This window comes from Apodemus sylvaticus, chromosome 10 (genome assembly GCF_947179515.1).
Source record: "Apodemus sylvaticus chromosome 10, mApoSyl1.1, whole genome shotgun sequence".
NCBI classification, from domain to species: domain Eukaryota; kingdom Metazoa; phylum Chordata; class Mammalia; order Rodentia; family Muridae; genus Apodemus; species Apodemus sylvaticus.
This window is the reverse complement of record NC_067481.1, coordinates 64539165-64565560: the sequence shown is the minus strand read 5'-3', so window position 1 is coordinate 64565560 and position 26396 is coordinate 64539165. Positions and strand designations below refer to the sequence as shown.

Here is a 26396-nt window from a genome sequence, read left to right as displayed (position 1 = left end):
TCCAGGCAGGCAGACATGGTGCAGAAGGAGCTGAGAGGGCTACATCTTCACCTGAAGGCTGCTAGCAAAATACTTGCTTCCAGGCAGGTAGGAGGAGGGTCTTAAAACCCACAGTGACACACCTACTCCAACAAGGCCACACCTACTCCAACAGGACCACACCCCCTAATATTGTTGCTCCCTAGGCAGAGCATATACAAACCATCACAGTATCCAACATGAAAACGTAGTCAGCAGTTTACAAAAATACAGATTTATTGTGTTTTAACACTCTTGCAACTGTACAGAGACCAAGACACATAAATGTAGTCTTCACGTTAAATATAAACACACACCAAAAATATTATAAAAACAAATTGGGAAAGCTTTCAGGCGATCTTTCCAAGCTGTGTCCTTACTAAACTGCAATGGTGAGAGGCGTCTGTCTTAACACCGTCAGAGTCTACAGTCGCCGGTTAATGCCACAGAGCAGGAACAGAGAAGGAAGCAACGTGATGCCCTGATGGCTCAGTTCTGTAATCCCCCCAGCACTTGGGAAGCTGAGGCAGGGGGATTGCTACAAGGATTGCTATGGAAGTAGCATAGGCCACACCGTGAGTTCTAAACTGGGATAAAATACAGAATAAGACCCTGACTCAAAAACTAAAAAACCAAAAACAGGGTTGGGGATTTAGCTCAGTGGGAGAGCGCTTGCCTAGCAAGCTCAAGGCCCTGGGTTCGGTCCTCAGCTCTGTTAAAAAAAACAAAAACAAAAATAAACAAAACAGCCAGGGTTTTGATGTATCTACGAGCTGGCAAGCGGAGCAGAGGCCACAGGTATGCACAGGACGATGACGTCATCAGCCCACAGACAAACGATCCGGGATGCTTGCTGTCTTCCACGGTGCGAAGGTGTTGTCCTTACCCCACGAGGACACCCCGCAACAACAGAACCTCAGGGGCGGGCTGATGGACTGCTCTCAGTTCCCAGCCTTTGTCCTCAAGAGGCACAGAACCTGGCAGGGTAGTCTGATGCAGAGGGACTACTGTCTCTGTGTCCCCTACATTTCGACATGGGATGGGAGAGCGTCACAAGGATGGCGACGCCTAGCCCATCAGTCTTTACTCCTCAAACAGGGCCTCACCCCAGCAGGCAGAGACCCAAGCACAGTCTTTCCCACAGAGCTGGTCTATACACCACCTTCCAGAAAGATGTTCTCAGAGTCAGTTCCGCGACTCCGCAGCTGTGGGGCTTCGGACTGTGGACATGAGATGGGACTTGTAGGTTTTGCTCAGGCCTGTCATCCAGAACTTCAGCAGCTTAACGTTGTCCTCCTCTGACGCACCCAGGACGCTCAGGAGCTTCTGCGTGTCCTCCTTGGGGCGACTGTCCACCTTGGTGAACTTAAACAGGACTTTCACTTTGCTGCGGAGAACAAAGACGAACACTGAGAACCACAGCCCAGTCAAGCTCTCCTCAGGCAGCACAACTTCCGGCCAGGGAGAGCTCTGCCGGCCCCGCTGGAGCTGCAGCGCGCCAGGCTGCGGGGCTCACCCTGAGGAGGGCCAGACCACTACCATGGCAAAAGGCAGGCTCAACTACTCAGGAGGCCGAAGCAGGGGGATGCCTTGAACCCAGGGAAGGTCAAAGCCTGCCCGGCTAAGACAGGGAGGGGAACTCCCTCTCGGAAAAAGAAGAGAGAAATTTATGAATACTGCTCCTGAGTTTTCATTACATTATTTGAGACTAGGAAAATGTTCAACTAGTAGTTCAGTTAATTTGATAAAAGATTACTATGACTCAAGGCATAAGGCAACAAGTGACTTTCTTTTATAAAGCTGTGATGGCGGCTACCCGGCTGCACCTGACTGAGCATGTGCCTAGGTCGGCCACCTAGCACCCTCCACCCCTCCAAAGCCAAAGGAATTAAGGAATAAAGAAACAGCTCTTGTTCAGAACCTCTTTCACACACCAGCATCAAATCTCAGTCACTGCTGCAACCACTTCCCAGGACACAAGGCCCAGGGCAGGAGATCCTGCATCACCTCCCACGTCAGCAAACTAAGTAGCAAGTTGGTGTCTGATCCCTATTCCTAACTCCACTCTCATGAGCTCCCTCAGGCCATAGCCTGGCCTCTTTTCTGCTTTATTTTTTCCAGACAGGGTTTCTTTGTGCAGTCCTGGAACGAACGAACTCTCTCTGTAGACCAGGCTGGCCTCGAACTCAGATATCCACGTGCTTCTGCCTCCTGAGTCCTGGGATTAAAGGAGTATACCACTACTGCCTGATGTCTGGCCTCTTTTCTGCTTCTGACATGAAAGTCCACTGCTACAGAGAGCTGCCCCGCCCCTCAGCACCCCCCACCTACCCTTCCCACCCCCATCTCCCCACAGCTGGGGAAGCTGTCAAGGCGAGGCTGGGGCTTACTTCATCCACTCCTCCTTGAGACAGATGAGGCACTGGTCCACCACATCCACAGACAGGTTCTGGTTGGTCAGAGCTGCTTCAATCTTATTCAGGATAGTGGGCCCAACTGGGGATACAAACACTGGATGAAGAGGAGGTCTTGGGGTCCCCTTCCCCGCCCTGATGGATGGGAACAGCAGCAGCACCCACCTCTGTCTGCAGCCACAGGACTACCACTGGTCACCACAAACTCATACTTGCTGAGGGACTGGTCGTCCTCGCATCCAGCAGGGTGGAGGTTCGAGCGAGTGGCCGTGTGTACCTCCACGACAACTACGAACTCTGTAGCCACAAAACACATGCTAGCTTGTAAAGGATTCCTTAACTTCACTGCCAGCCGGGACCAGGCTTAAACATCAGGGACAGGCCTCCTGGGAGCAAAGAGGCTTTAATGCCTTTGGCAGTCGATTCAGTAACTGAGTTAAAGGGTAATTCCTGCCTCAGTTAAACTAGAACATGACATATGCAAATCCATCCTGAGCAGCCTCTGTGAAAGGTCTCACTGTTACTCTAGCCTGTCGATTGGTGGTTCTCATTCCAGGGGTTGCGACCCCCTTGGGGTTGAACAACCCTTTTACAGGGGTCTCCTGAGACCATTGGGAAACACAACTACTTATATTACAATTCAGAAGCAAAATTATAGTTGTGAAGTAGCAACCAAAGTAATTTAATGGTTGGGGGTCACCACAAGATGAGGAACTGTATTAAAGGGTCGCAGTATCAGGGAGACTGAGAACCGCTGCAGTAGACGGGGACTGCCTGAAGGGTCCGGGGCCACGCAGACGCGCAGCTGGAGGCATGGGAACTTTACGGCCAAACATCTCTGCACAGACTAGTCCTACTGCAAACAGAAGGCGCAGCTCCAGGGGCCCGGGACAACCCCAGCACGCCCTAGCTGGAGCCGCAGAGCACTGCCTTGCCCTAAAAAATCTGTGACTTGGATCCTGATGCACCCTCTCCGAGCAGCAGGCAGTATGTGCCTTACAGAGGGCACTCACCTGAGGCCAGTACATGAGCAGGGATAGGCACGGGAGGGCTGAGGCCTAGGAAGTTGCAGCGATAGGCCTCCTCATACTGGCTGCTGTAAGGGATGATTCGGACACAGCCTACAGGCAGCATGGTCTGGGGACAACAAGGCGGCTCAGGATCCAGCACAGGTACAGCCTCTGCAGCTGGCCCACAGCCTCCCTCCTCTGTGTGTCCATGGTCTCTCAGCCCGTATGCAGTGTCCCGCCCAGATGACCCCAATTCTGGTCCTAGGGGGCAGTCATAGATCAATGCTGACATGTGCTGCCCCTTCCGGTCTCCTTGTCTACACAAATGCTCACTGTAGGGAGAGGCGCTTGTGGGTTCCGGCAGCCAGCAGACATGCTGTGAGACGCCCCCACACCACCAGCCCAACCCAACAACCGCCATGTAGCATCAACAAGTGCTAGCTCTTGCTCAGATAACTTCTCAGAAGAGTTTCGGATTGAGGAAGAGGAGACAGTGTAGTTGTCAACAGTGATGATACGATTCCTTCCACGGGAGCGCCAAGGCCCGCCATTTCACCAGGAAAGAAAAGCAATTTCTGTAGCTCTGCACTGGTGATACCCCTAATAGTCTGCCCCAAGTCAAACTTTAGCACATGGGGAAAGGTTCTCACCCGGAGGACTTCAAATGCGGAATGAACCAGGTTCATATCTCTGCTTTTCCAGATCACCTGATTTCCCATGAGGACATGCCAGGCCAACATACGAAAAGATGGCGCGCCCAAGACCTGAAATACAGCACACAGTTCTTTAGGCATATTATAGGAGCTAATCTAGCCTCACGTAGTCAGAGACTACAATCTCTACAATAAGAAGATCACGGTCAGCAAAGGGAAAGTTAATTCTCTTTCTAGGGATACTGGTGACCTGCTAGAGGCTGACAGGGGACAGAAGTTGTCACCAGGTTCAAAGGGTATTACATTGTTAACATACCTCCCCATACACTATGAAAAGGATGAAGGAAGCCAGGCAGGCAGTGGTGGCACACGCCTTTAATTCCAGCGCTGGGAGGCAGAGGCAGAGGCAGGGGGAGGCAGAGGCAGGGGGAGGCAGAGGCAAACAGGAGGCAGAGGCAGGGGGAGGCAGAGGCAGGCGGGCCTCTGTGAGTTTGAGGTTAGCCTGGTGTCTCTCTTTCGCAGCCCTCGCCCTCCCTAACACTGTCATGCTGGAGGGCTTGGCCATGAATGTCCGGCTCCTCACATGGGCACCCAGATGAACGAGGGCTCTTGCTCCAGCACCAGGACACACCCACATCCTGGACTTGCCCAAGCCAGCTGCAACGGTCTACTTCAGAGCCGCGGTTCCTCAGATGCTAAGACCAGGCCTGCTTTCTATTTGTTGTATCTTTGTTTTCAATTCCTAACAGCGGCCTCCTCCCACCCCCACCCTCTCCCCACCTGTCAGTAATTCCTGCAATGCTGTCAGGAAGTAGCCTGTGGTTTCTCGAGGCCAAACATGAGGTTGAAACAAAACAAAATGAACAAAAATGGAGGCTACGAAACCCAACGCCGAGCACTCCCATCTGTAGCAAGAATCACAATCCCTGCTGCCGTTAACCTCAGGAAGAATTACCAAAGCCAAGGCAGCTCAGCACCACAGAACAAATGTCTCCCAAGCTGAGATCCTAGGGCTCAATCCATTTGCCTGGGGATGGAATTTAGGTCTTCAAGGTTGCCAGCACCTTTACCCCCGGGTCATCTCACTGGACTCCCCAGTCTCCAAAACAGAAATAATTCTTGGCTGGTCAAATTAATACTCATTGAAAAAAAAATAAAGAAGGTGAGAGAGATGGCTTAGCAGGTTGGGAGAGAGATGGGTGTCCAGACACCCACATAAAGCAGGAAGGAGAGATGCCACAAAATTGGCCTCTGGTGTCCACATGTGCACAGTGGCGTGTGTACCTCCACACACAGTAATAATAGTAAATACAATTTAAAAATTCTAAATTAAAATGGAAAGAAATATAGTACAAAAAGTAAGCCTGGGATTGGAGAGATGGCTCAGTGGTTAAGAGCACAGACTGCTCTTCCAGAGGTCCTGAGTTCAATTCCCAGCAGCCACACGGTGGCTCACAACCATCTGTAATGGGGTCCGATGCCCTCTCTCCTGGTGTGCATGAAGAAAGCTATAGTGTACTTATACCATAAAATAAGTAAAAAAAAATTGTTTAAAAAAGAAAGGAAGGAAGGAAGGAGCAGTTATCTATCTGCTTTCAAAAACAAACAAAAAAAAAGTAAACCCAGCAGGCTTGCACATGCCTATAATTTCAGCACTTGGTAAGCTATGGAGTGAGTTCAAAGCCCACCTAGAATACATGACCCTATCCCAAAGAGAGACAACAGTATGAGGAGGGGACAGTGTGTCATCACCTGGGCAACCCTTGCTTCCTATCTGATCCAACAATGTTCACTCTCATGAGAATTTCCATCTCTGGGAGGCATGGGGACATAACTCCTGCTTCGTGTTGCCTGCTCATTCTTTCACACTAAATAATATTCTACCGTCTAGACATACCAATACCAGCTAAGATCGGCATGTAGATTATGCCCAATTTATTCTACGATTGACCATTACTTTGAGGGCTAGCCTGCATACAAACAGGTAATAGTGCTTTTTCGACACTTTCGGGAGGTTCCAGACTGACAAGGTTGGAAGACCTCAGGAAATCTCACAGACAGACAGATGCTGGGCTAGACAGACAGCTTCCAACTTCAAAGTATGAGGACCTGAGTTTGCATTCCAGGACTCAAATTTAAGAAGGCAGGCAAAGCATGGTGGCACATGCCTGTCATTCTACAGCAGGGAGGGCTTGGGAGGCAGACCCCTGGGGCGCACAAACCAGCCAAATAGCATACTGGACAAGTCCCAGGCCGGTGAGGGACACTGTCTCAAAATACAATGTCAATAGCACCCAGAAGGATGGCACTCTGGTCTGTCTCTACACACATGTGCATACAGAGACATGCACACAACACACACCAGAGGCCTACTGTGTCACTAAAAGAATGCTGCTCCTGCTAAGACGGGCTGATATCCTCTGTGCCCTCAACCATACACTCACTCCGAAGTTCCCAGTATCTCCCCTGCCCACAAATGGGGAAGCAGCTCAGACCCCGAGGACTGATTGGTGTCCTGCAGGGTGGCCTGGGCTCTTCTCAGTTTCAACCACGCCTCCTCTACTCACCTGTCTCATGTGTCGAAGGGACTTGAAGACTGAAAGCTTCGGGGGCTGCCAGCTCCCACAGGCTGAGAGGAAGGATGATTCTGTCGGGCAACTGGCCAACCCTCGCCCTTCAGCACCCTCTGGCGTAACAGAGGCTTTCTCTTCCTCTTCAGCCTCTGAATTGTCCCAACTTTCTGATTCTTCCTCTAAGTCTACAGGACACACAGGACAGGTATAGAGTGAGCGTCCCCTTAGATTCCACAGTTTGGTTCTGTGGCTATTTCTGCCTTAGGCACCTATGGCTACACCACCAATTCCCATCCTATCCCGGAGAGGTCTGATGAGTATGTGCTACTGACTAGGCATCTGGGGTGAAGGGAGGAAGACTTGGGCAGAAGAGACATCTTAGAAGCTCTTCCTGAAAGATGCTGGTCTTACTCAACTGCTGGAAAGCTCAGCAATGCAGAGCAGCTAGCATGAGCTTAGCAGCATGGCTCGGCCAGGGGCCAGCCTGGGCTCCCCACCATTCCACCCCATCTCCCTCCACACAGACAAGACACAAACGTTTTACTTCTATTAGTCCTCATGGCGGAACCTCACAATAGCATCTCTGCTGCATGTCACAATGAGAACCAGATGGTAGAGGCAGGATTTGAAACCAGCTCTATCCGACTTGAAAGCAAGCCTAAACCCACACTCAGATCCTGCATGACACAATTCGGTCTCAGTATGACCCCTGTACACCCACATACCTTACTCTTCTTGCAGTGAACACATCCCACAAGACTTGCCTCTCATAGTCTGCAGAACCTTTGTGTTTGTGAGTCTGTGATTGACTAATCCACAGGAACAGGAAAACAACCCCAAGGTTGACTTGACACACTTCTGAGTGTGTCTGGCTCTTGAGACCTCATTCCTGAGTCTCTTCACTCCTGAGTACTTGTCAAAGCACAAACATGTGCAGACTGAGCACTGAATAGTGACAACCCGGAAAGAACTCCACCTGCCTACAACAGAGGAGCCGGCAGCACTGTTAGTCACAACTGTGCGCCATGCACTCTAAGTGACTATTGCTTTTCCACCTGTCGGCTGCGGGGGAGAGGGGACGGGCGAATGGGGCGGGCAGGTGAACTCCAGAACTCTGAACTCAAACGGTTGCTATGAAAGCAGAGTCAGATCTGAGGGCTGCAATCCTGCATGGGGATCATCCTAGAAGTCCTAGCACAGGAGTCTAAACCCAAGGCAAAGGAAGTGTGCAGAGATTAAATCATGGACGTAGGGATGATGTTGCACAGTGATTTCCTCTGAACTGAAACATTCCCTCCAGAGAGGCTCATGAGATACAAGTTCCTGAAACTAACAAGACTCACAAGACTTCTCTTCAAGGTTACGAAAGCAGAAAGCAACTGCGGAGGAGACCAGCTGAGGTACCTAGAAGAAACTCTGGCAAGCAGAGACACCTGGAGACTGCTCAGAGGGGCTCCCTGCAAGGCACTCTCTGGGGACCCTCAAACCTACTTGGGAACAGGCACCATCAAGGAAGATGAGTCGGAATCATAACAATGTCACCCAGAGCATGGGAGTTTGTCACAAAGGCCCATCATGCTCATTCCCATCCAGACTCCCTTGTGCCAGTTTCACTCACGGAGGCAGCCACAGGCCAAGGCACTGCTGCCACTACAGTCGGCCCAGCAGAGACAGGCAGACCTACCAGCAAGCTTCTCCATCTGGACCAGGGTGTCCTCTGTGGGAGCGCCCTCTAGGAGCTTTTCTGTTAGCCGGCTGCCACACGCCTTCAGGAGCCTGGAGAAGAATACAGTGCCAATCATGAGGTATTCTGCCAATGGGAAACTGAACCTGAGGCTTAGTAAGCCCTTGGTTCAACCCCAAGCTCACAGATAATGGCCCACCCAAGCATACTCCAGGACCGCCCCCCAACACTCCGTCCCAGCATCCACCACTGAGCAACTCATGAGACATGAGTTTGGTGCTCCATTAAAGAGGATGAGAAAAATGGAGTACGGGAGGTCTGAGGAACTGTTGGGTTTAATCCCAATTCAGAAGTCACCTCTGAGATAAAAGGGAACCCTGAACCTAAGTAACACACCAGACAATTCTTTAGTTCTGCTCAGTGAAGTAATGTCCTCATGGCTACATAATAGGTACAAAAACACAACCAAAAGCATTCTAGAGCATTCTCAAAGGAAGACATTACAAATGGCCAATGAGTATGTGAAAAAGTATTCAATATCCTTAACTATCAGGGAAACACAAATTCAAACGACCTTGACATTCCATTTCACATCAGTTTGAAGGTCTATCACCAGGAAAACCAAGGACAGGGACTAAAGAGACAGCTCAGTGGTTAACAGCATTTGCTGCTTTTACAGAGGATGCAGGGTCAGTTCCCAGCACCCACTCAGGGGTTCACAACCATCTGTAACTGCAGTCCCCCAGGATCCAACTCTTCTTCCTGTCTTAGTGGGGAGGTTCCTCCAAACCCATACCCACTACACCATTTCTGGGCATTACCTGAAGGATTCCAAGATCCTTAAATACTCCTGTTTACTGCTGCTCTATTCCCAGTGGCCAAGAACAGAGCCGGCCTAGATACCCATCAGCCAACAAACGTGGTCCGTATGCAACAGCAAACTCTAGAAGGAGCCTGCATCCCTGCTGCGCTCAGGTGCTAAGGCTGGCAGGGCCCGTTTGCCTAAGACTACTCAGTTTGAGGAATGGGAGCTCCCTGTTCGTAGCGCACTCATACCCCAGACCTTCACTCCAGACACCAACTGACTGCTCCCCACCAGCGAAAACTCCCAGACCTGAAGCCAAACCACTAGCCACCGGCTCAGGAGAGGCCTGAGCCAGAAGCCTGCTGCCACCCTCAGAGGGGAGACTCGGTGATCTTCACACAGAAATGGTCTTTGTGTCAGTGCAGAATGAGCTCCGCCTCAGGGTTTCCACCCAGTTTGGAGATAGACGAGAGAACGCTCTCAGTCAGAGCAGACCCACGGAGGCACGCGGGCCAGGGAGGCAGGTGGGTGACTTGGGGTTGTTCTAATGGCTTGCAAAGATTCATTACCAGGCAAAGGAAGTGTGCAGACAGGCCCACAAGTTGTCATCACTGGTCAAGGAGGTGAGGGAGCGGGCGGCATTGCCGTTCCTCTGGTGCAGGAAGGGCGTGAAGGCAGTGTTCATCCTCTGGGCACGCTGTGGACAGCCAAACTGCTCCGCCTCAAACACCTGAGTACAAAGAGCGGACAAGAGGGCCTCTTCAGGGACTGCTACCACTGGGCCTTTCAGTTACTGCGCCCCCACCTTCCCAGGTTCTCCTGCTCTGCCCTTGCAACTCAGAACGCAACCCATGCCAGGAGTCTGGCAACGCCTTGCAGAATGGTTCTGCTGACCCAGGGGGTTCCCTGTACCCCTCTTCCCCCTACTTGGCTCCCTGGACTCCCACTGGATATTCACCATGCTTGAGTGCTCAGGTTCACTCCACAGACCTTGCGGGTGATGGGCACAAGACTAACTGCTTATAGGAGACTCCTACGCTCTCCAGCCACCTTCTAACACAGTCGGGCCTCCGTTTATCAGGATGCGCTAACTGCCACCTCCTCCTCGACTGCCCAGGACAGAGCACGGACAAGGAACAGCCACTGAATCTAAGGGTCTGTGACCAAAGCATGGCCAGGCCTGCCTGCCTGCTCTTCTGCAGCTGGAGGGGATCTAGACAAGACTGGCAGACAGACTGGATCCTCAAGGGTATAGGAAGTAGACAGCAGGCAAGAAAGCGGAGGTTGAAGGCAGCAGTTAGGATAACGGGGTGGTTGGGTCGGGGTGGTGCTTTAATTCCAGCACTCTGGAGGCAGAGGCAGGTGAATTTCTGAGTTCGAGGCCAGCTAGGGCTACAAAGAGAAACCCTGTCTCAAAACAAACAAGCAAACAAACAAAAAAACCCTAACCAAATAAAACAAAAGAGCAAAAATCCAAGACAACAGGCTGAACCAGCACCAGAGCAGTGGGTAAGATGAAACCAGGGAGTCACAGGCTGGTTGGGAGGGTCCCCCATCCCCACCACAACCCTGAGGCAGACTACAACTTGGGCCCAAAGCAGAGGCAGAGTCAGGAGGCCTGCAGCTGGGCATGCAACATCCACGATGAACCCAACCCGTCCTGCCCCGCCCCGCCCTGCCCCCGCCCTCTAAGCATCACCTTGAGAGCCTTGCCCTGGAGCTCACTGATGATCCCTCGGACCTTCCCCAGCAGGAAGGGCCAGGAGTTGATGAGGTAGATTCGGTCCATCATGATGGCAATGATGCTGTACCAGCGCTGGAAGCCTCTGGCCAGGCTGTCTTTGATGAAGAAGGTGTGGCTGAACACGAAGCCGTGTTGCTCATCACCAAAGAAGATGGGGCCTTCACGACCAGGGCAGACCTTGGAGGGATCCACAGTAACTTTAGGGCCCTAAACTTTTATCTCAAGCCTCTCGGGCCTCTTTCCCTGATTTGGTTTGGTTTTTGGGTTAGGACTCGGGGCCTGGCTGGACAGAGCAGACCAGTGTCCTATCACTGAGCTGTACCAGATGCTCCAACTTGCTTTTGCTAGACCGTATGGAGAGCCCGCAGGCGCGATGGCTATTACTGGGCCCGTGGAGTAAAACAGCACACTCTTTTTAAATTCTGGGAATGTGGCGTGCGGCGTCGGGAGGAGGAGTGACGAACACATGAGTGCGGGTGCTTACAGAAGCCAAAGGGGTTAGCGTTGGATCCCCTGGATTTGGAGTCACGGGATGGTGTGAGTCTCCCAGTGTGGGTATCAGGAACTACACTGAGATCTTCCGGAACAGCAGCACATGATCTTAGTTGCTGAGCTAGCTCTAGCCCCAGCACGCCCTATTGTTAGAGAGTCCTTTGGTCTTTCCCTCCTGACAGATTTGCTGAACATGTGACAGCACATCTACCTACTGCTGAGCATACAGCAGGCGATAGGAGAGGTGACACCGAGAATAATTAACGTGGGATCTGGGGGGCCTTTGAGGTGACACAGGGGTAGTGGTGACACAGGGGTAGTGGGGACACAGGAGTAGTGGTGACACGGGGTAGTGGGGCACAGAAGCTGGACCATCTATGCCCGTGTGATGGACCAAACCTAAAAGCTGAGACTCAGGCCCCACAGCAGGAGTTCAGGAGCAAAACATTCTTTTGTTTGTGAGTGTATACTGGCATGTATGTCCGTGTCCCACACACATGCAGTGGCCATGGGGGCCAGAAGAAAGTGTCGGACCCCCTGGGACTAGAGTTATAGACAGTTCTGAGCCAACATGTGGGTGCTGGGCTTGAACTGGGGTCCTCTCAAGAGCAGCAATTGCTCTTAACTTAACCACTGAGACAACTCTGCAGCCCTTCAGCATTCTTCAGAAGGGTCTAAGCATCCCACCACAGCAATGTAGACATACAACGTATAGGTGATGCTGCAGGTGGCAAAATGTACAGCCTAGGAACTGTGGTGTCTTAGAAACAGGGTTGTCATGAATGGACTAAAAAGCCAGTCTGTTAAAAGCCACAGTGAAATGCCAACACCACAAGGACGACGTACCCTCCGAGGTCTAACAGCAGCAGCCATCACTCTCTCTCTCTCTCTCTCTCTCTCTCTCTCTCTCACACACACACACACACACACACACACACACAAAAGAGCCCCTCCCTGGCAGTCTATAAACGGCGACAAGCCTACATTCCCACGCGTCCCCACAGTCGGTCTGACGCTGGCCTTACCTCGCAGCTCAGGCTCCGGACGCAGGCCTGGCGGACAATGCTGAAGAGCTGCGGGTGGTTGGGGTGCTGGTGACTGACGTACTTAATAGAGGTCTCTTTATCATGACTGATATAGCCCGGGTGCCCTACGGCAAGCGATCGGCAGCCCTGCGCACAAAGAAGGGACAATGAATCTCTTAGCTGGAAGCGGGCAACACATCTAAATATAGAAAACACAATCCTTTTTAAGTTTTTAAAAAATCGTTTTCTTGCTGGGCAGTGGTGGTGCATGCCTTTAATCTCACACTGGGTAGGCAGAGGCAGGTGGACCTCTGAGGCTAGCCTGGTCTACAGAGTGAAGCTCCAGGACAGCCAGGGCTACATGAAAAACCCTGGTTCTGAAAAAACCAAAACCAAAGAAAGAAAGAAAGAAACAAACAAACAAACAAACAAACATACTTGTTTTTTCCCTCTTTTTAATGGCTGTTGGAAAAAGCATTATCTCTAGTTGGTATAACTTCATTTAAGTATATGTATGTGTGTTTCTTTTTCGTTTTCTTTTTTTCAAGACGGGTTCTCTGTGTATTCCTGCTTGTCCTGGAACCCTCTGTAGACTAGACCCGCTGCTGCACTGACTAGGTTAACGGGGCTCAAGCTGGGGTGATGAGAAAAATGCTCTCAGGACCTTGGGGGCCTGCCATGCTCCCACTACAACCCTCACAGAAAGACTACAAGCAGCCCCCGGTCCCAAAGGACACCTGCCTCGCACATGTCCGACTTCTTGGGCCCCGGGCTGCTGGACTCAGCGCTGGCGCCCTCCGCGGGGCTGTGGGCTCGGACCCGGCTGCTCATCTGGATGCCGCCCTCCTCCTCCTCAGCCTGCTCGACCTGGCCAGGACTGTCCCTACCTCCAGCACCCTGGGGTAGGGGAGCGTGTAGAACTTCCGTGCAGAAGAGGGTGCGGGGACCGTGGAGCTCGCAGAAGTGGCAGAGAGCCACGATGGCATTCATGGTGCTGGCGAAGGGCTGGCCGAGGCCTGTGGGAAGACGCGGCATCTGTGGGCCTGCCCCGCCCACGCTATGGAATCATGCCAAGGGCTCTGACATACTGCGGCCACGATGGGCTTCGTTCTGACAGAAGGAAGCTCCCACCTGCCAGCACTGCTGTGCACCCGCTAGGTGACAATTGCTACATCAAAGGCAGAAAAAGACACGGGGTGGGGTGGGGGACAGACAGATGGACAGACAGGACAGGCACCAAGAAGGGTCAGCTTTCATCATCTCCTACACCAGTGAGGCAAGGTTTGCGGCTGGAGTGACTGGGGTGGGGGTGGGTCATCTAGAGAGAGAAACATCTCCTTTCTGCATGGGGAGACTCTGAACACAGCGCCGAAGCACATCCATGGGGACTCTGGGAGGAGGAAGGACCAGAGGAGGGGTTGGCCACAGGGGTCCCTGGGGAGCTGAAGGGGGCGGAGCTTGCAGGCTAAGCAGGTGGGTGGGGCCTGAGTGGCTTCAGAGAAGGGCAGACCCGAGGGCAGAGGCTGATCTCAGAGACAATGCTGTTTTAGAGATGGCAAGTCTTCCAGGGTTCCGATGAGGGCAAGTGAGCTCTGAAGGCTCGTGCTGAGAAGCAGAAGGTGCCAGATGACAGTCGCACTGCCCACTGAAGAATGAGGGGACACTGGGGGGGGGGGGGTGACGGTGAGAGGTGGGGACGTCAAACAGTCCCAGAGTTTCCAAAATGAGTTGGCATACTCAACTGGAGGGAAGAGGGAATGTGGATCACAAAGGAGGAGACCGGGAAACAAAGGTGGGGTAGATGCTGGGGCAGATCTGCAGAGTTTGTTCAGTGTTGTGTGGAACTGAGTGGGGCAGCCAGAGCCTCGGACTGTGTCCATGTGGTTTCCACAGATCACAGAGTCCTCCAGAGCAGGTGACGAAGAGCCACCTAAGCCATCCTGTTGGTCCACGGAGCACTTTAGTAAGGCAAGAGCGGGTGTCACTCAGCCTTGAGAGTAAGACAATCCTACAGCCTGCTGTATCTTGGACAGAATGAAGCCAGGCACATGCAGGACAAGCTCTGGCTAACCTACTGGAGAGATCTGGGGAAGCTGGCCCTGGCCCCAGCGAGGTGATCAGAGTCTAATAGAAACGATGTTGGCTGGGAAGATGAGGAGCTGAGGCGGATGACGGTGAGGGATGTGGGAGTTCCCAACACCACTGAGCTTCCTCACGCAGGAGAGTTAAGTGCTACGTCATATGAGTTTTATCACAATTTTTAAAAAGGCAGGCATGGTGGCACATCTGTGATCCCAGCATGTCACAGAGGAAGAGGCCAGTGTCGTCTACAAAGCAAGACCCTATCTAAAACAAAAACCAGACAAACCCACCCAAAACTGACCATCTGCAGAGCCATGGGAAGGTTATTTACTGGCAGTCATGTGACTTCTAGAGGAGAGAGGAAAGAATGGGGACTGGTGCTCTCCTGGAAGGGGAAGGGGTGAACCTGAACGGGCTGTGGTGTCTGGGAAGCCCCCCCCCCTTCTCTGCCTGACAAAATGATGCAAAATCAGCAGAACCTGGAGCCTCTGTAGAGAGGAGGAGGCCAGGAGGTAATTCACTCCTTCCGTTAGAGAAGGAGGGAGCAGCTGCGGCAGGGTTGGGTGGCTGAGGGGCATCTGTTCTCGGCTTTAGAGCTAACCAGAAAAGGTGTTAGAGATCAGCATGTCGTAAGGGTTCTGACAGCAGCGAAGGCAGGGGTGGGGACAGCCATAGCCAGCGTCCCTGACACTGGTAGACCACACCGGCTGGCTGGAGAAAGGTCTGGAATGGTGGGTTAGAGTGACCCTGTATTATTCATACCCGTCATATCCACAATCACATGTGACAACTCAAGATTTAAACTAACTAGAACTAAGCTGCTCAGAACCACAGCCTCACACAGGGCTCCTTCTGAACTGTGTGAGTTCCGGACATGTCCATAAAAACAAAACAAAAAACAAAAAACCCCTGCTCCTTAGGAGAATCCTACTCAGGGCAATGTGCAACTATTTACATCTCTAAATATAGGCAAGAGGACGCTTTCTTCCCAGGAAGGCTAGGCACGAATGCAACCAAGATGTGGCCCAGCATTCACTGCTCAAGTAGCTGGCGACAGAGCTGTGCCTCGGTCCCCTCTAGCTGCCTCCTTTGGGATGGCACTCCCGGATCTCTAGTGTTTCTGCAGTCAACTCCCTGAGCTGACAGGCTGCCAAGCACCAGTCCTCCTAGGCTGGAATAGGCTTAGCAGCCGCAGCAACAACAACAGCAGCTATAAACAGTCGACAAGGCAGGAGTCGGAGAACTTGGGGATCCAGTTGCCCATGAGGATTCTGACTGCAGTGTGAGGCAGAGCTGAAGGTCCTCAACACGCTGCAGACCTCTGTCCGGCTCACTCTTTCTGAGCACCCGGCCTCCACGTGCCTGTCCTTACAAACTAGCTCACGCAGACTGATACCCGCCATCTTGCCAGCGCCCATTGTGTCACTTGTCCTAGGCTTTGGGACCTGGGTTGTGTTTTCCCTTCACAAATGCTAAGGCCCTCCCGGTACAGACTTTGTCTAGTTAAATGCAATCCCTTCCGGGTCCACCAAAGTTCCCAATACAAGAGAGGCACTAAATGACTTGTGCATAGAGATGACCATTGTAATCAGAGAAACTGGAGGTATCCGAGGAGGCTCAGACACAACCACCATCAAACCGGAGCCTACGAATTGAAGGACACAGAAGGGCTCACGTCAGCAAGGTCATGGTGGCATATATCTGGAATGGATGCACCAGAAGATGCCAGCAGGAGGATCATCTAGCTTTAGCTACAAGGAATGTTCCAGGCCAGCCTGGACTACAAGAAACATGAGACACTGTCTCGAACAGAAAAGAGCCCACTGTGGGGGAGATGAAGCAACCAGTTAACAGGATAGAGAGGATGGGGGAATAAGGGAGTCAGGACCCAAGACAGAAGCACGCATCGTGGGAAAGGGGCTGCATCTCCTTGGAGGGGCCCGTGAGGGGAGAAATGAGTATCCTGCAGCAAAGCACGCCCGAAAAGGCAGCCCTTAGCCGATCGGGTTCCACCCACGTGGGCAGCGTCGGTACCAACCTTACACTTCACAGATCACAATCGCACCATCCTGCCCAGACCAGAACACATACAAGGCCAGCCGGATGAGTCAGGTATGCAAACTGCACTGGAATTCAAGGACTTGAGGTTTTCTGGAGAGAAAGAAAAAAAATAATCAGACCTAATTCTGAGAGCTGAAGTTTTTGTAGCATAAATAAACCTCTGAACAGCTGATGGCCAACTTCAAATCAGGGTACTGTCAAGAGGAGCTGGAGACTGATCTGCTGCTGTGCATTGGATCTTAAAAAAAATTATGGGCTGGAGAGATGGCTGGCTCGGTGGTTAGGAACACTGACTGCTTTTCCAGAGGTCCTGAGTTCACCACATGGTGGCTCACAATCATTTATAATGGGATCTGATGCTCTCTTCTGGTGTGTCCGAAGACAGCTACAGTATGCCAGGTGTGAAATTCCCATCTTTCCAACAGCTGTCTAAGCATCAGGATCACACAGGATGTGCCTAATATTAGTTCTGATAAATAAATTTAAAAAAGCATTTGTCCAACAAGAGTTTTGAATATTTGCATTACTCATCCCTCAGCCCACCCAGTCGGCCACTGGAAGACAGTAATGGAACCTAGATGACACTCAGCTCTGGAGCCACAGAGAAACCTCCTACCTGAGTTTCTAAACCTTAGCAGCTGGTGACACCAAATGTCATTTATCCTCTGGAAATCCTCCTGGGCTCTAAGGAATAGGCTTCTCACACTGTACTGCATATGGCGCCTGAATCCCTGTCAGGAAGAGCCCACCCAGTTCTTCAGTCACTCTCCCAATTCCAATGTCTACCACAGTCTTTCTGAACTGGCCATCATTCTTTGAGAGGCAAACTGGGCGGTATACAGGGCTCCCTCACGCTGCCTAAACTACAGGCCAGGCAAACAAGACCTACACCATCCTTCCCTGGTGTGCCCTGATTTTACCTCATCTCTGTTTCTTGTCTTCTCACAGCACCGGGACACTAAGAGTGCCTTGTAGGCAAACAAGGGGTTCCGAGGATCTCTGCTGAAGTCAGCAGGAGCTGTAACTGTCTCCCACAGGAAACTCGCAGCTCCCACACTAGCTAGTACACAGTGGCTAAGAAATTCAGCAGGGAATTTTATCTCCAACTTAGAACCACTCCCCACTCTACCACTGCCAACTTCAGCAGGACTTCCTTTAGAGAGTGCCCAGTCACTTGACACTAGCAAACAGTGTCACGTGCTATGACCTCTCTATTGCTGAATGACAATTATGATAACCCTGCACTGCTAGCACTACTCACACTGGCTGTAGTCTTTCTCTCTGTCGGGCACCATGGGTGATGCCAGGCTTCCCCACCCCCAACCCCGAGCAACCAACGGAAAGTCACCCTATACGTGCAGTAGGTCCTCCTAGCCCCCTACTGTCCAGGGCTACATGTGACCTCGACCGCGATCCACTGGCTAATCCCGGGGCTAAACATTCCTTCCGGCGCATGAGGACGAGTTATCCTGCTAGAGTGTTGAGAAATGAGGTGTCCGGCCTGCCCTGTCCTCTGATGGCCATCCTGCTAGAACACGGAGGTGGTCTGGCAGGACGACGTCCCCAGCAGTGTTCAGTCAAACTAAAGCAATTATCCCGAACGGGGGATTGGAACCTGCCACCTCCCTCTCCCTGGTGTTTTACCATCCGCGCCTTCCATTCAGCCCTATGGCTCAACACCAACCCAGCTGGGGCGTCCGCCGTCGCCTCCCGGATGCTGGGCCGGAACCCACTCGCAACTGTCCCGAGTCTGTCGCCACCGTTCTGCCCCTCATCAAGTGCCAGCCCGTTCCGCAGGCCCTTGTCCCGAGCCTAGCGCGTGACCCAGCCGGACCGAACCATCCGCAGGCCGGCAGAGGGCACGCAACGCCAGTGAATAGCCGGAGCGAGCGGCGCGCGCGTCCCCGGCAGGCGACTAGGATGTGCCGAGCCTTGCTGTCCTATGTTACGCTCCTCTAGGCCAAGAATCCGAGCCCCTCGGCCACAAGCTCCCCTCGGCGCCGCAAGCCGCCCGGTGGAGAATCGTGGATGGTTCCGGCCGCCGAGAGAAGCCATTCTGCGGGGGGTGACGTCAAAACTAACATTTTTAAAAAGTCAGAGAAAATTAGTCATCTCATGCTCCGTCCCTACAGAAGAGGAAAAATAAGTGGAAAATTTTCCTCTGGGCTGTGCGAGTTCTTGTGGCTCCACTCCCCGTCTGTTAAGTTACCGATCAGAGACACAGTCTCCCCTTCGTGAGAAGTGGAAGGTGCGGACAGGTCCTGGGAGGGAGGGAGGGTACAGAGCGAAGCAGGACAGCGCATGTGCGGAGCTAGCTTTCAAAACAGAGTTGTGGGTTTGTTTGTTTTCTCTAAGCCCTGGGTTTGGTTACCATCTTCAGAGTGAGTGACAGAATATTGTTTAACTACTTAAAACTGAATTTTAAAGCTGTTAGTGCATGCCATGGGCCCTTGAAGACTCCAGAATAGGGCTCTGGGCTTGACCCTGTAACATGCTGCCAACTGTAGGCAGCAGCCAGCCTCTGCTGTGCACACTGTGCTGGATGCCCAGAATGTGGTTATCAGGAAGAGGGGATGCTTCAGATGAGTAGAAGTAGTCGATATCTGTTTTTCAAATCACAGGGATCCGATTTCTATCTCTATATTTCAGTTTTCATATTTTGTTGGAGACTGAGCAGGAGAAAAAAATGAAAAAAAATGCAAACTTGTATTCTGTAACTTTGTTTACTGCCTGGTAAAGATTATGGAGTGCAGGGTGAAGTTACGGTTGTGTATTGTCTTTTGTGTGTTTATTTTTTACCAGTCCGATTATTCCTGATACCGTGAGTCATCTCTTGTCTTCAACAAGGTTCTTCCCCACCCTCCTCCAAGAATAGAGTAAGCAGACAGCAAAATAAGAAAGCAGATAGATACGTGTCAACTAGGGTTAACAATCTTAAACAGGATAAAACAGCTTTAAACAGATTGGCACTCAGGATATAAGTTGGAACCAGTTGGAACTCCCCATAGCAGTGGGGAGTTAGAAGGAACCAGGTCAACTCTGACTGTGGCTCTGAGAACCTTTATCCTGGAAGGCAATCAGAGGATTTGGGCAGCTAACCAAAACCAGTCATTACAGAGTGAGTCGGGGTCACTGAGGAGACAGCAGGAGTGTGCATCTCCCCACTGGCTCCCCCAGGTCTCTAAGGCTGAGGCAGCTACCAAGATTGCTTTCTGCAGTCATTGAGAAGCCTTGGAGGCCGAGGTGGAAGGAGCCCCTTTGCCTGCACCGACTGATCCAGTCCCAGAAGCAAGCTCCCCACAGAAGCCTCCGCCATAGGAGACCTCCTAACCCAAAAGGAGCTTGTCTTCGGAGACTGCCTGGCTGATTAGTGTCAGTACCAGTGGACAGACTGGAATGTTGCAAACCCAAAAGCTAGCTGCCTTAGCTTGAGCTAGTTCTAGCTAGCCCTCTGACAGCCATTCCTAGCCTACCCCTGAGTCAGAACAAATAGATAAAATCCTTGTGGAGGGTATTAACTCACCAACTCAAAAGTTCACCTAGCATTCTGGGCCTACAGGAAGGCTCCCCCATCTGGTTGTACCAGGCTGAGGTACCCGCCAATGTATTGTAAATTTGCTGTGATTTATGACTTTCTTTCATCTGTAAAACTATACAATTTGAGCTAGGCAGAGATGGCACATGCCTTTACTACCACTTGGGAGGCTGAAGCAGGCAGATCTCTGAGTTCAAGACCAGCCTGATCTACAGAGCAAGTTCCAGGACAGCCAGGACTACACAGAGAAACCCTGACTCCAAAACGGAACAAAACAAACAAACAGAAATAAAAACCAAAAACTATAAAAATGCTTACACATTGGAACTTTTCATTTGGGGTAATCTAAATCAGTGTTCCCAGGCCACTCAAAATGGCGCCAGAATAAATGATGTCTTATTCTCTTTATGGTGAGACCTGTGGTTTTTCTGCATCTACAATCTGTTGTGGATGGCCCTGGTGCGTTTGCTAGCAGGATTTAGGAGTGCCCCACCTTTGAGCCAGTCCCGTCATGCCAAAAATTAACTGACAGGTGCGTGTGTATGTTCATGTATGCATGTGTGTCTTCCACTCCCAAATCCAGATAGTTCCTGGGCAGATGCCCTCGTGCAACCCACCGGGGGCCAGAGCTTTAGCCAACTACCTCTACACGTCTCTCTTCTGCTCCTTTGCCAGTTACCATAAAAGTGTTGAAAAGCTTTCTACTGGGGGGATGCACCCGATTGGACTCCACTTATTTGTTTAAGAGGTTGTTACAGATAATATCTGAGCAAATTCAAGTGATTTGGAATTCTAGTTTTACAATTTTGTCTTTGAAACAGGATCTCACTGTGTAGACGAGGCTGGCCTCAAACCCATAGAAATCCCCCTGCCTCTGCCTCCTGGGTGCTGAGATTAAAGGTGTGAAGCATCACTTTTGACCTTAATGCTGCTTTTGCCATCAATGTGGCTGCACATGAGGCAGGAGGAGCAGGGGTTGAAATCTGAGACTAGCCTGGGTGGCATGAGACACTGTCGTAGTCTATGGCCATACCATCCTGAGCAAGCCCTCATCTCTTCTGACATCGGGAGCTAAGCAGTCAGGCCTGGTCAGATGGGAAACATTGGATGAGAAACACTGCCTCACAAAGAAATCAAAACAAAACAATAACCAACCAGAGGCTAGCTGTGTGGCTTAGGTGGTAGAGCGCTTGGTTAGGATGCAGAAAGCCTCAGGTTGGATCCCTAGCACCTCATAACTCCTGGGGTGGTAAGTGGTAAGACATGCCCACACTCCCAGCAATTAGAGGCCGAGGAAGGCAGGAGGGTCAGGAAGTTCTGTCAGATCTGGAATACACAAGAAACTGGGGAACAAAGGCAGATAACCAGAACAACCTTGGCTGAATGTCTGTAGCCACCTTGTTGCTATTGCTTCACACTCTCGAGGCAGAGGCGACATATGAGTTCAAGACAAGAGAGAGAGAGAGAGAGAGAGAGAGAGAGAGAGAGAGAGAGAGAGAGAGAGAGAGAGAAGAGTCTGGCTTTATTTTGAAATATTTTAATTATAATTATTTCAGTGATCTTGTTTTCCCCATTTTCCTCTTAGTAGCAAGTGTTCTTTGTGCTCCAGGAACAAATCCCCCCAGAGCAAGAGCTCTGGGGGCTGGAGAGATGGCTCAGAGGTTAAGAGTACTGACTGCTCTTCTGAAGGTCCTGAGTTCAAATCCCAGCAACCACATGGTGGCTCACAACCATCTGTAACAAGATCTGATGCCCTCTTCTGGAGTGTCTGACGACAGCTACAGTGTATTTACATATAATAAATAAATAAATCTTAAAAAAAAAAAAAAAAGAGCTCAGTGCCCCTCCACTCTCCAGTCCCACCCTCTGTTGAGACTAATACTTGTTACTGAAGATTTAACACCATTTTTTTTTAATCTTGTAAGTTTAGTTCTGGAGATTGCTTTTCTGGATTTGTCTGTGGAAGCCACTGCTCATTCACATTATCCTTATTTCCATGATGGCAGAGGAGGGCTCGTCCCAGCTGGGCCACTGCCAACCTTCTCAGCACCTCTCTCTCAGTCACCAATTCTCTGAAGGGGATTTTTTAAAATAAGATTTTTATGTGTATGAGAGTTTGCCTGCACATGTGTATGTGTATGTACTATGTGCCTACCTGGAGGCCACAGAAGCCAGAAGAGGGTCTTAGCTCCCATGGAATTGGAGTTGGACGGTGGTGAGCTACCCTATCCGTGCTGGGAATCAAACGCGGTCTTCGGCAAGAACAGCGAGTGCTCCTAACCCTGAGCTGCTGCTCCTTCTCCTCCACTCCATTAATATTCTTAGAGAATATTTAATGCGAAGATTTTTCAAACTGAACCAAGCATATTCACTTATGGGTCTTACCCATTTTATTTATTTTATTTTATTTTTTTGATCAGCGCTGGGATCAGGGCAGAATATGTCCTGGGTAAGTGCTTGACCAACGAGTGACACCTCAAGCCACACTTTACTTTTTGAGACAGGGTCACATTAAATTACTCAGGTCAGCCTGTGCTTGTGCTCCTTCTGCCTCGCCCTGATCAGCAGCCTGTATTCCAGGCTCCGTAGCTGCTGTGACTTTTTCAAAGCTGGGCTTTCAATTGCTTCATTTGGCACAGATTCTACATAGAAACACAAATGCAATGCAGATACTGGATTCCCAGAGAAAATAATGAGTGGTTCTAATCTAAACTTTTAACGTGGAGAGACAAACTTGCAAAACTCCTCAGAGAACTGGTAGTTCCACCAATGAGGAGCCACACAAAACCTCCTCTTGGTCATCAGCAATGCCCCTAATCCCCTAAGTACAAACGTGCCCGCCGCTGGCACCAGACGAATGCTACAGGCATTCATGTGTCAACATGCTCACAAAGGAATCTGCTGCAGAGAACTGCCCCAAAGGACAGACAGCTAAGGCCATCTTAACAATGAATGCATTTAAAGGGGCCCGATAGTGCTCCAAAGCCAAGCGAGGCAAAGCCTCAGAGGTCACCTGTCAGGCAACAGGTGTGAAGTCCTAGACGCTCTTACAATGAGCAAGGCATGAAACCTGTGGACCATCAAGTTGGCTGAAGGAGCTGGAGTTAGGAGAGGAACAGAGATTGCACAGCCCGTAACTGGGTATTAGGAAAGAAAGTGGCACCAAGGGAACTCCTCAAGAGGGCCGGAGAGATGGATTAGCAGTTAGGAGCACTGGCTGCTTTTCCAGAGGACCCGGTTCAATTCCCAGCACCCACATGACAGCTCACTACTGATCCAGTTCCAGGGTATTTGATGCCCTCGTACAGGCAGAACACCACTTAAAAACAACAAAAACAAAAACAACATAACAAAAAACAGCAGCAACAACAAACCAACCCCAAGACAAACCCCCAAGTCCACAATTCACTACATAAACAAAAGACAACTTTCCAAAACACAGGTATATCATATACAAGCCAGAGATGCCAGCTACAAGCAGTGCTAATGGAAGAGAACCTGAGCCCATAGGAGCCACTACTGGCTTATCACATTCAGAGGACCTGCCAGTATGGATCCACATTACAGGAATTTCGAAAGTTTAAGAGGTAGCCAGTAAGTTTGAACTGTAACCTTGCTGATGTAACCTGTGCCCCTAAAAAGTATAAAAGCTGCTTGTAACAGCCATTTGAGGCTGCCTTCTTAGTATCTCACCTTGAGTGACTAACTGGGGGTTGACCCTGACAGGCTGGAAAATAAGCCTCTTGCTTTTGCATCGGAAAAAAAATAGTTTAAGAGTTTTGGTTTTTTTTTGTTTGTTTGTTTTTGTTTGTTTGTTTTTTTGTTTTTGTTTGAATTTGTTTTTTTCGAGACAGGGTTTCTCTGTATAGCCCTGGCTGTCCTGGAACTCACTCTGTAGACTAGGCTGGCCTCGAACTCAGAAATCCCCCTACCTCTGCCTCCCAGAGTGCTGGGATTACAGGTGTGCGCCACCACCACCCAGCCAAGAGTTTCATTTTTTAAAAAACATTTTTTGGGCTGGAGAAATGGCTCAGCAGTTAAGAGCACTCCCAGAGGTCCGGAGTTCAATTCCCAGAAACCACATGGTGGCTCACAGCCATCTGTAATGGGATCTGATGCCCTGTTCTGGTGGGTCTGAAGACAGCTATAGTGTACTCATATACATAAATCTTAAAAAAATATTTTTTACACTTATGTGCACATGCAAGCATGCCACTGTGCGAGTGTCAGTGAACATGTTCTTTTTCACCATGTGGGTTTTGAGATTGAACTCAGGTAATCAGGTTTGGTAGCTCACACACTTAGGCTTCCCACTAGTTCAAGGATTTCCTTAAAAACAAAAAGCAAAACCCAAACCCACATTGATTTGCCGTGTGTGTGTGTGTGTGTGTGTGTGTGTGTGTGTGTCACATGAATGGAAAGAAAGAAAGAAAGAAAGAAAGAAAGAAAGAAAGAAAGAAAGAAAGAAAGAAAGAAAGAAAGAAAGAAAGAAAGGAGAAAGAAAGACAGGGCCAGTGAAAAGGCTCAACAGGTAAAAGCATTTGCTACCAAGTCTCATTACTGGACAGTTCAGTTCCTCCAACCCGCATGAAGAAAGAGAGAACATTATAAGTTATCTGGACGTGCACTTAACTGGTGTGTGCGTACGTGTGTGCGTGCGTGCGGTACATGCCAAGTGTGATGGCACATGCCTTTAATCCTGCAATGTAGGAGGCAGAGGCAAGAAGACGTGTGTTCAAGGCCATTATGGTTTACATGCTATTTCCCAGCCAGCCAGGGCAACATGAGACCCTGTCTCAAAACACATGCTAGAGAGAAAAATAAAACTTAGGACATTTGGGAGGGGTACCTGACATGGTACTCATGCAGCCTGTTTTCTCCGTTCACTATGTGGATCCTGTCATTTGAACTCGGTTCATTGGGCTCCCTGGAAGTACCCTTTTACCCAGTCAGACCCATGGCCTGATAGGAATTTTAAAGAAAAAAAATTGTATTTAATGTTAGTGATGGAATGAATCCAGGGCTTTATACAAGCTAGGTGAATGTTTTATCACTGACCTGCACCACAGTCCATAGAGAAATTATTGTACTTTTTCAGTAGAGAATAATCAAACCTCTTTTTGATTATAATATTTAATAGTTACAATATTTAATAGTATAACTTCTGTACAAATCCAGGAGTTAACACTGAGACTAACATGGTCTATGTCTTTAAAAACACATTATCACATGCATGTGTAGGCACGCACCTGCCACAGTGCTAGTGCAGAAGTGAGGGCGACTTTGGAGAGGCAGGTCTTTTCCTCCCCTTGTCTGTAGAGATTAAAGCCAAGAAACTATTTATTGTCAGACTACACAGTGCCATCTGCTAAGCCACCTCTCACCAGGCTGAGAAACATTTTTAAAGACTAAATCTGTGTGTTGAACGTGTGTGCCCGTGTAGATGCAGTGGAGATCAAAGAAAGACATTGAGTACCTATCTCGTCCATCGCTTTCTACCTTACTCTCAAGGCCTTTGGCTGAGCCAAAAGGTCACCATTTTGGCTAGGCTGGTTGGCCAGTGACAGGCACAGTGGGAACCACTTGTTTTTGCTGTGGTTACAGAACACACAGCAATGCCCAGCTTTGCACATGGATACTGGGGACTTACGCCTAGGTCCGTATGCTGGCTCTTACCCACTGAGCCATCGCCTGACACCAAACTTAACGCACTTTAATCTGACCACAGTTCACCAAAGCTCCCACTGTAGAGAGCTAGCTCAGTGACTTCCAGCCCAAAGTGTAACAGGGCTAGGAACAAAATCTACAAAACTCTGCAAAGTACCTGAAGATGGTTTCAAGAAGAAAAAGCATTGAATGCCAGGCCTGACTATCTGAGTTCATTCTCAAGGATTCACAAGGTAGGAGGAGAGTAACTCTCCTAAGTTCCATACACAAAATAAAACATAATTTAAAAGGAAAATTAGAGCCAGGTGCTGGTGTTGCACACCTTTAATGCCAGCACTTGGGAAGCAGAGGCAGGCAGATCTCTGAGTTCGAGGCCAGTCTGGACTACACAGTGAATTCTAAGATAGCCACAGGGGCTACACAGAGAAGCTCTTGTCTTGAAGAACCAAAACCAAAAAGAAAATTAGAAAAGGGAAAAAGCCTTGAGACAGCAGAGACTACGCAAGCCAGGGGTAGGAAGAGCCAGAGCGCCTCACAGTTTAAGACAACGACCAATTGTTCTATTCACAATTAAATGTATCATTAAAACCTTTGAGGGGAAAAGTGAGAGAAGACACATTAACATTCAAGGGA

At 50.2% G+C, this 26396-nt stretch overlaps 1 protein-coding gene across 2 annotated transcripts; it reads right to left on the bottom strand.

The window, feature by feature from the left end:
• Window positions 1-237: 237 nt before the first annotated feature.
• Flcn (folliculin) lies at window positions 238-18588 on the bottom strand. Of its 2 annotated transcripts, none has more exons than XM_052194951.1 (13): window positions 18206-18588; window positions 16539-16651; window positions 13160-13434; window positions 12419-12565; window positions 10857-11078; window positions 9727-9887; window positions 8353-8444; window positions 6663-6853; window positions 4093-4206; window positions 3446-3569; window positions 2598-2729; window positions 2409-2514; window positions 238-1405 (listed from the first exon to the last, which is right to left on the bottom strand). In XM_052194951.1, exons 3-13 carry the CDS (start codon window positions 13406-13408, stop codon window positions 1204-1206), a joined length of 1740 nt encoding a protein of 579 aa, XP_052050911.1. In that variant the 5' UTR covers window positions 13409-13434; window positions 16539-16651; window positions 18206-18588; the 3' UTR covers window positions 238-1203. The 2 variants fall into 2 exon arrangements, with proteins under 2 accessions (XP_052050911.1, XP_052050912.1); XM_052194952.1 differs by having other exon boundaries at window positions 18246-18588.
• Between the last annotated feature and the right edge of the window lie 7808 nt (window positions 18589-26396).

Excerpts from the sequence above, each read along its gene's own strand:
- Flcn (XM_052194951.1), bottom strand. The coding sequence starts at position 13,408 with ATGAATGCCATCGTGGCTCTCTGCCACTTCTGCGAGCTCCACGGTCCC. Across the intron at positions 4,207-6,662 it reads CCCTTCGACACATGAGACAG|GTCTTGGGCGCGCCATCTTT; the intron begins GTGAGTAGAGGA and ends GCTGTATTTCAG. Across the intron at positions 3,570-4,092 it reads CCGCATTTGAAGTCCTCCGG|ACCATGCTGCCTGTAGGCTG; the intron begins GTGAGAACCTTT and ends TGTTGTCCCCAG.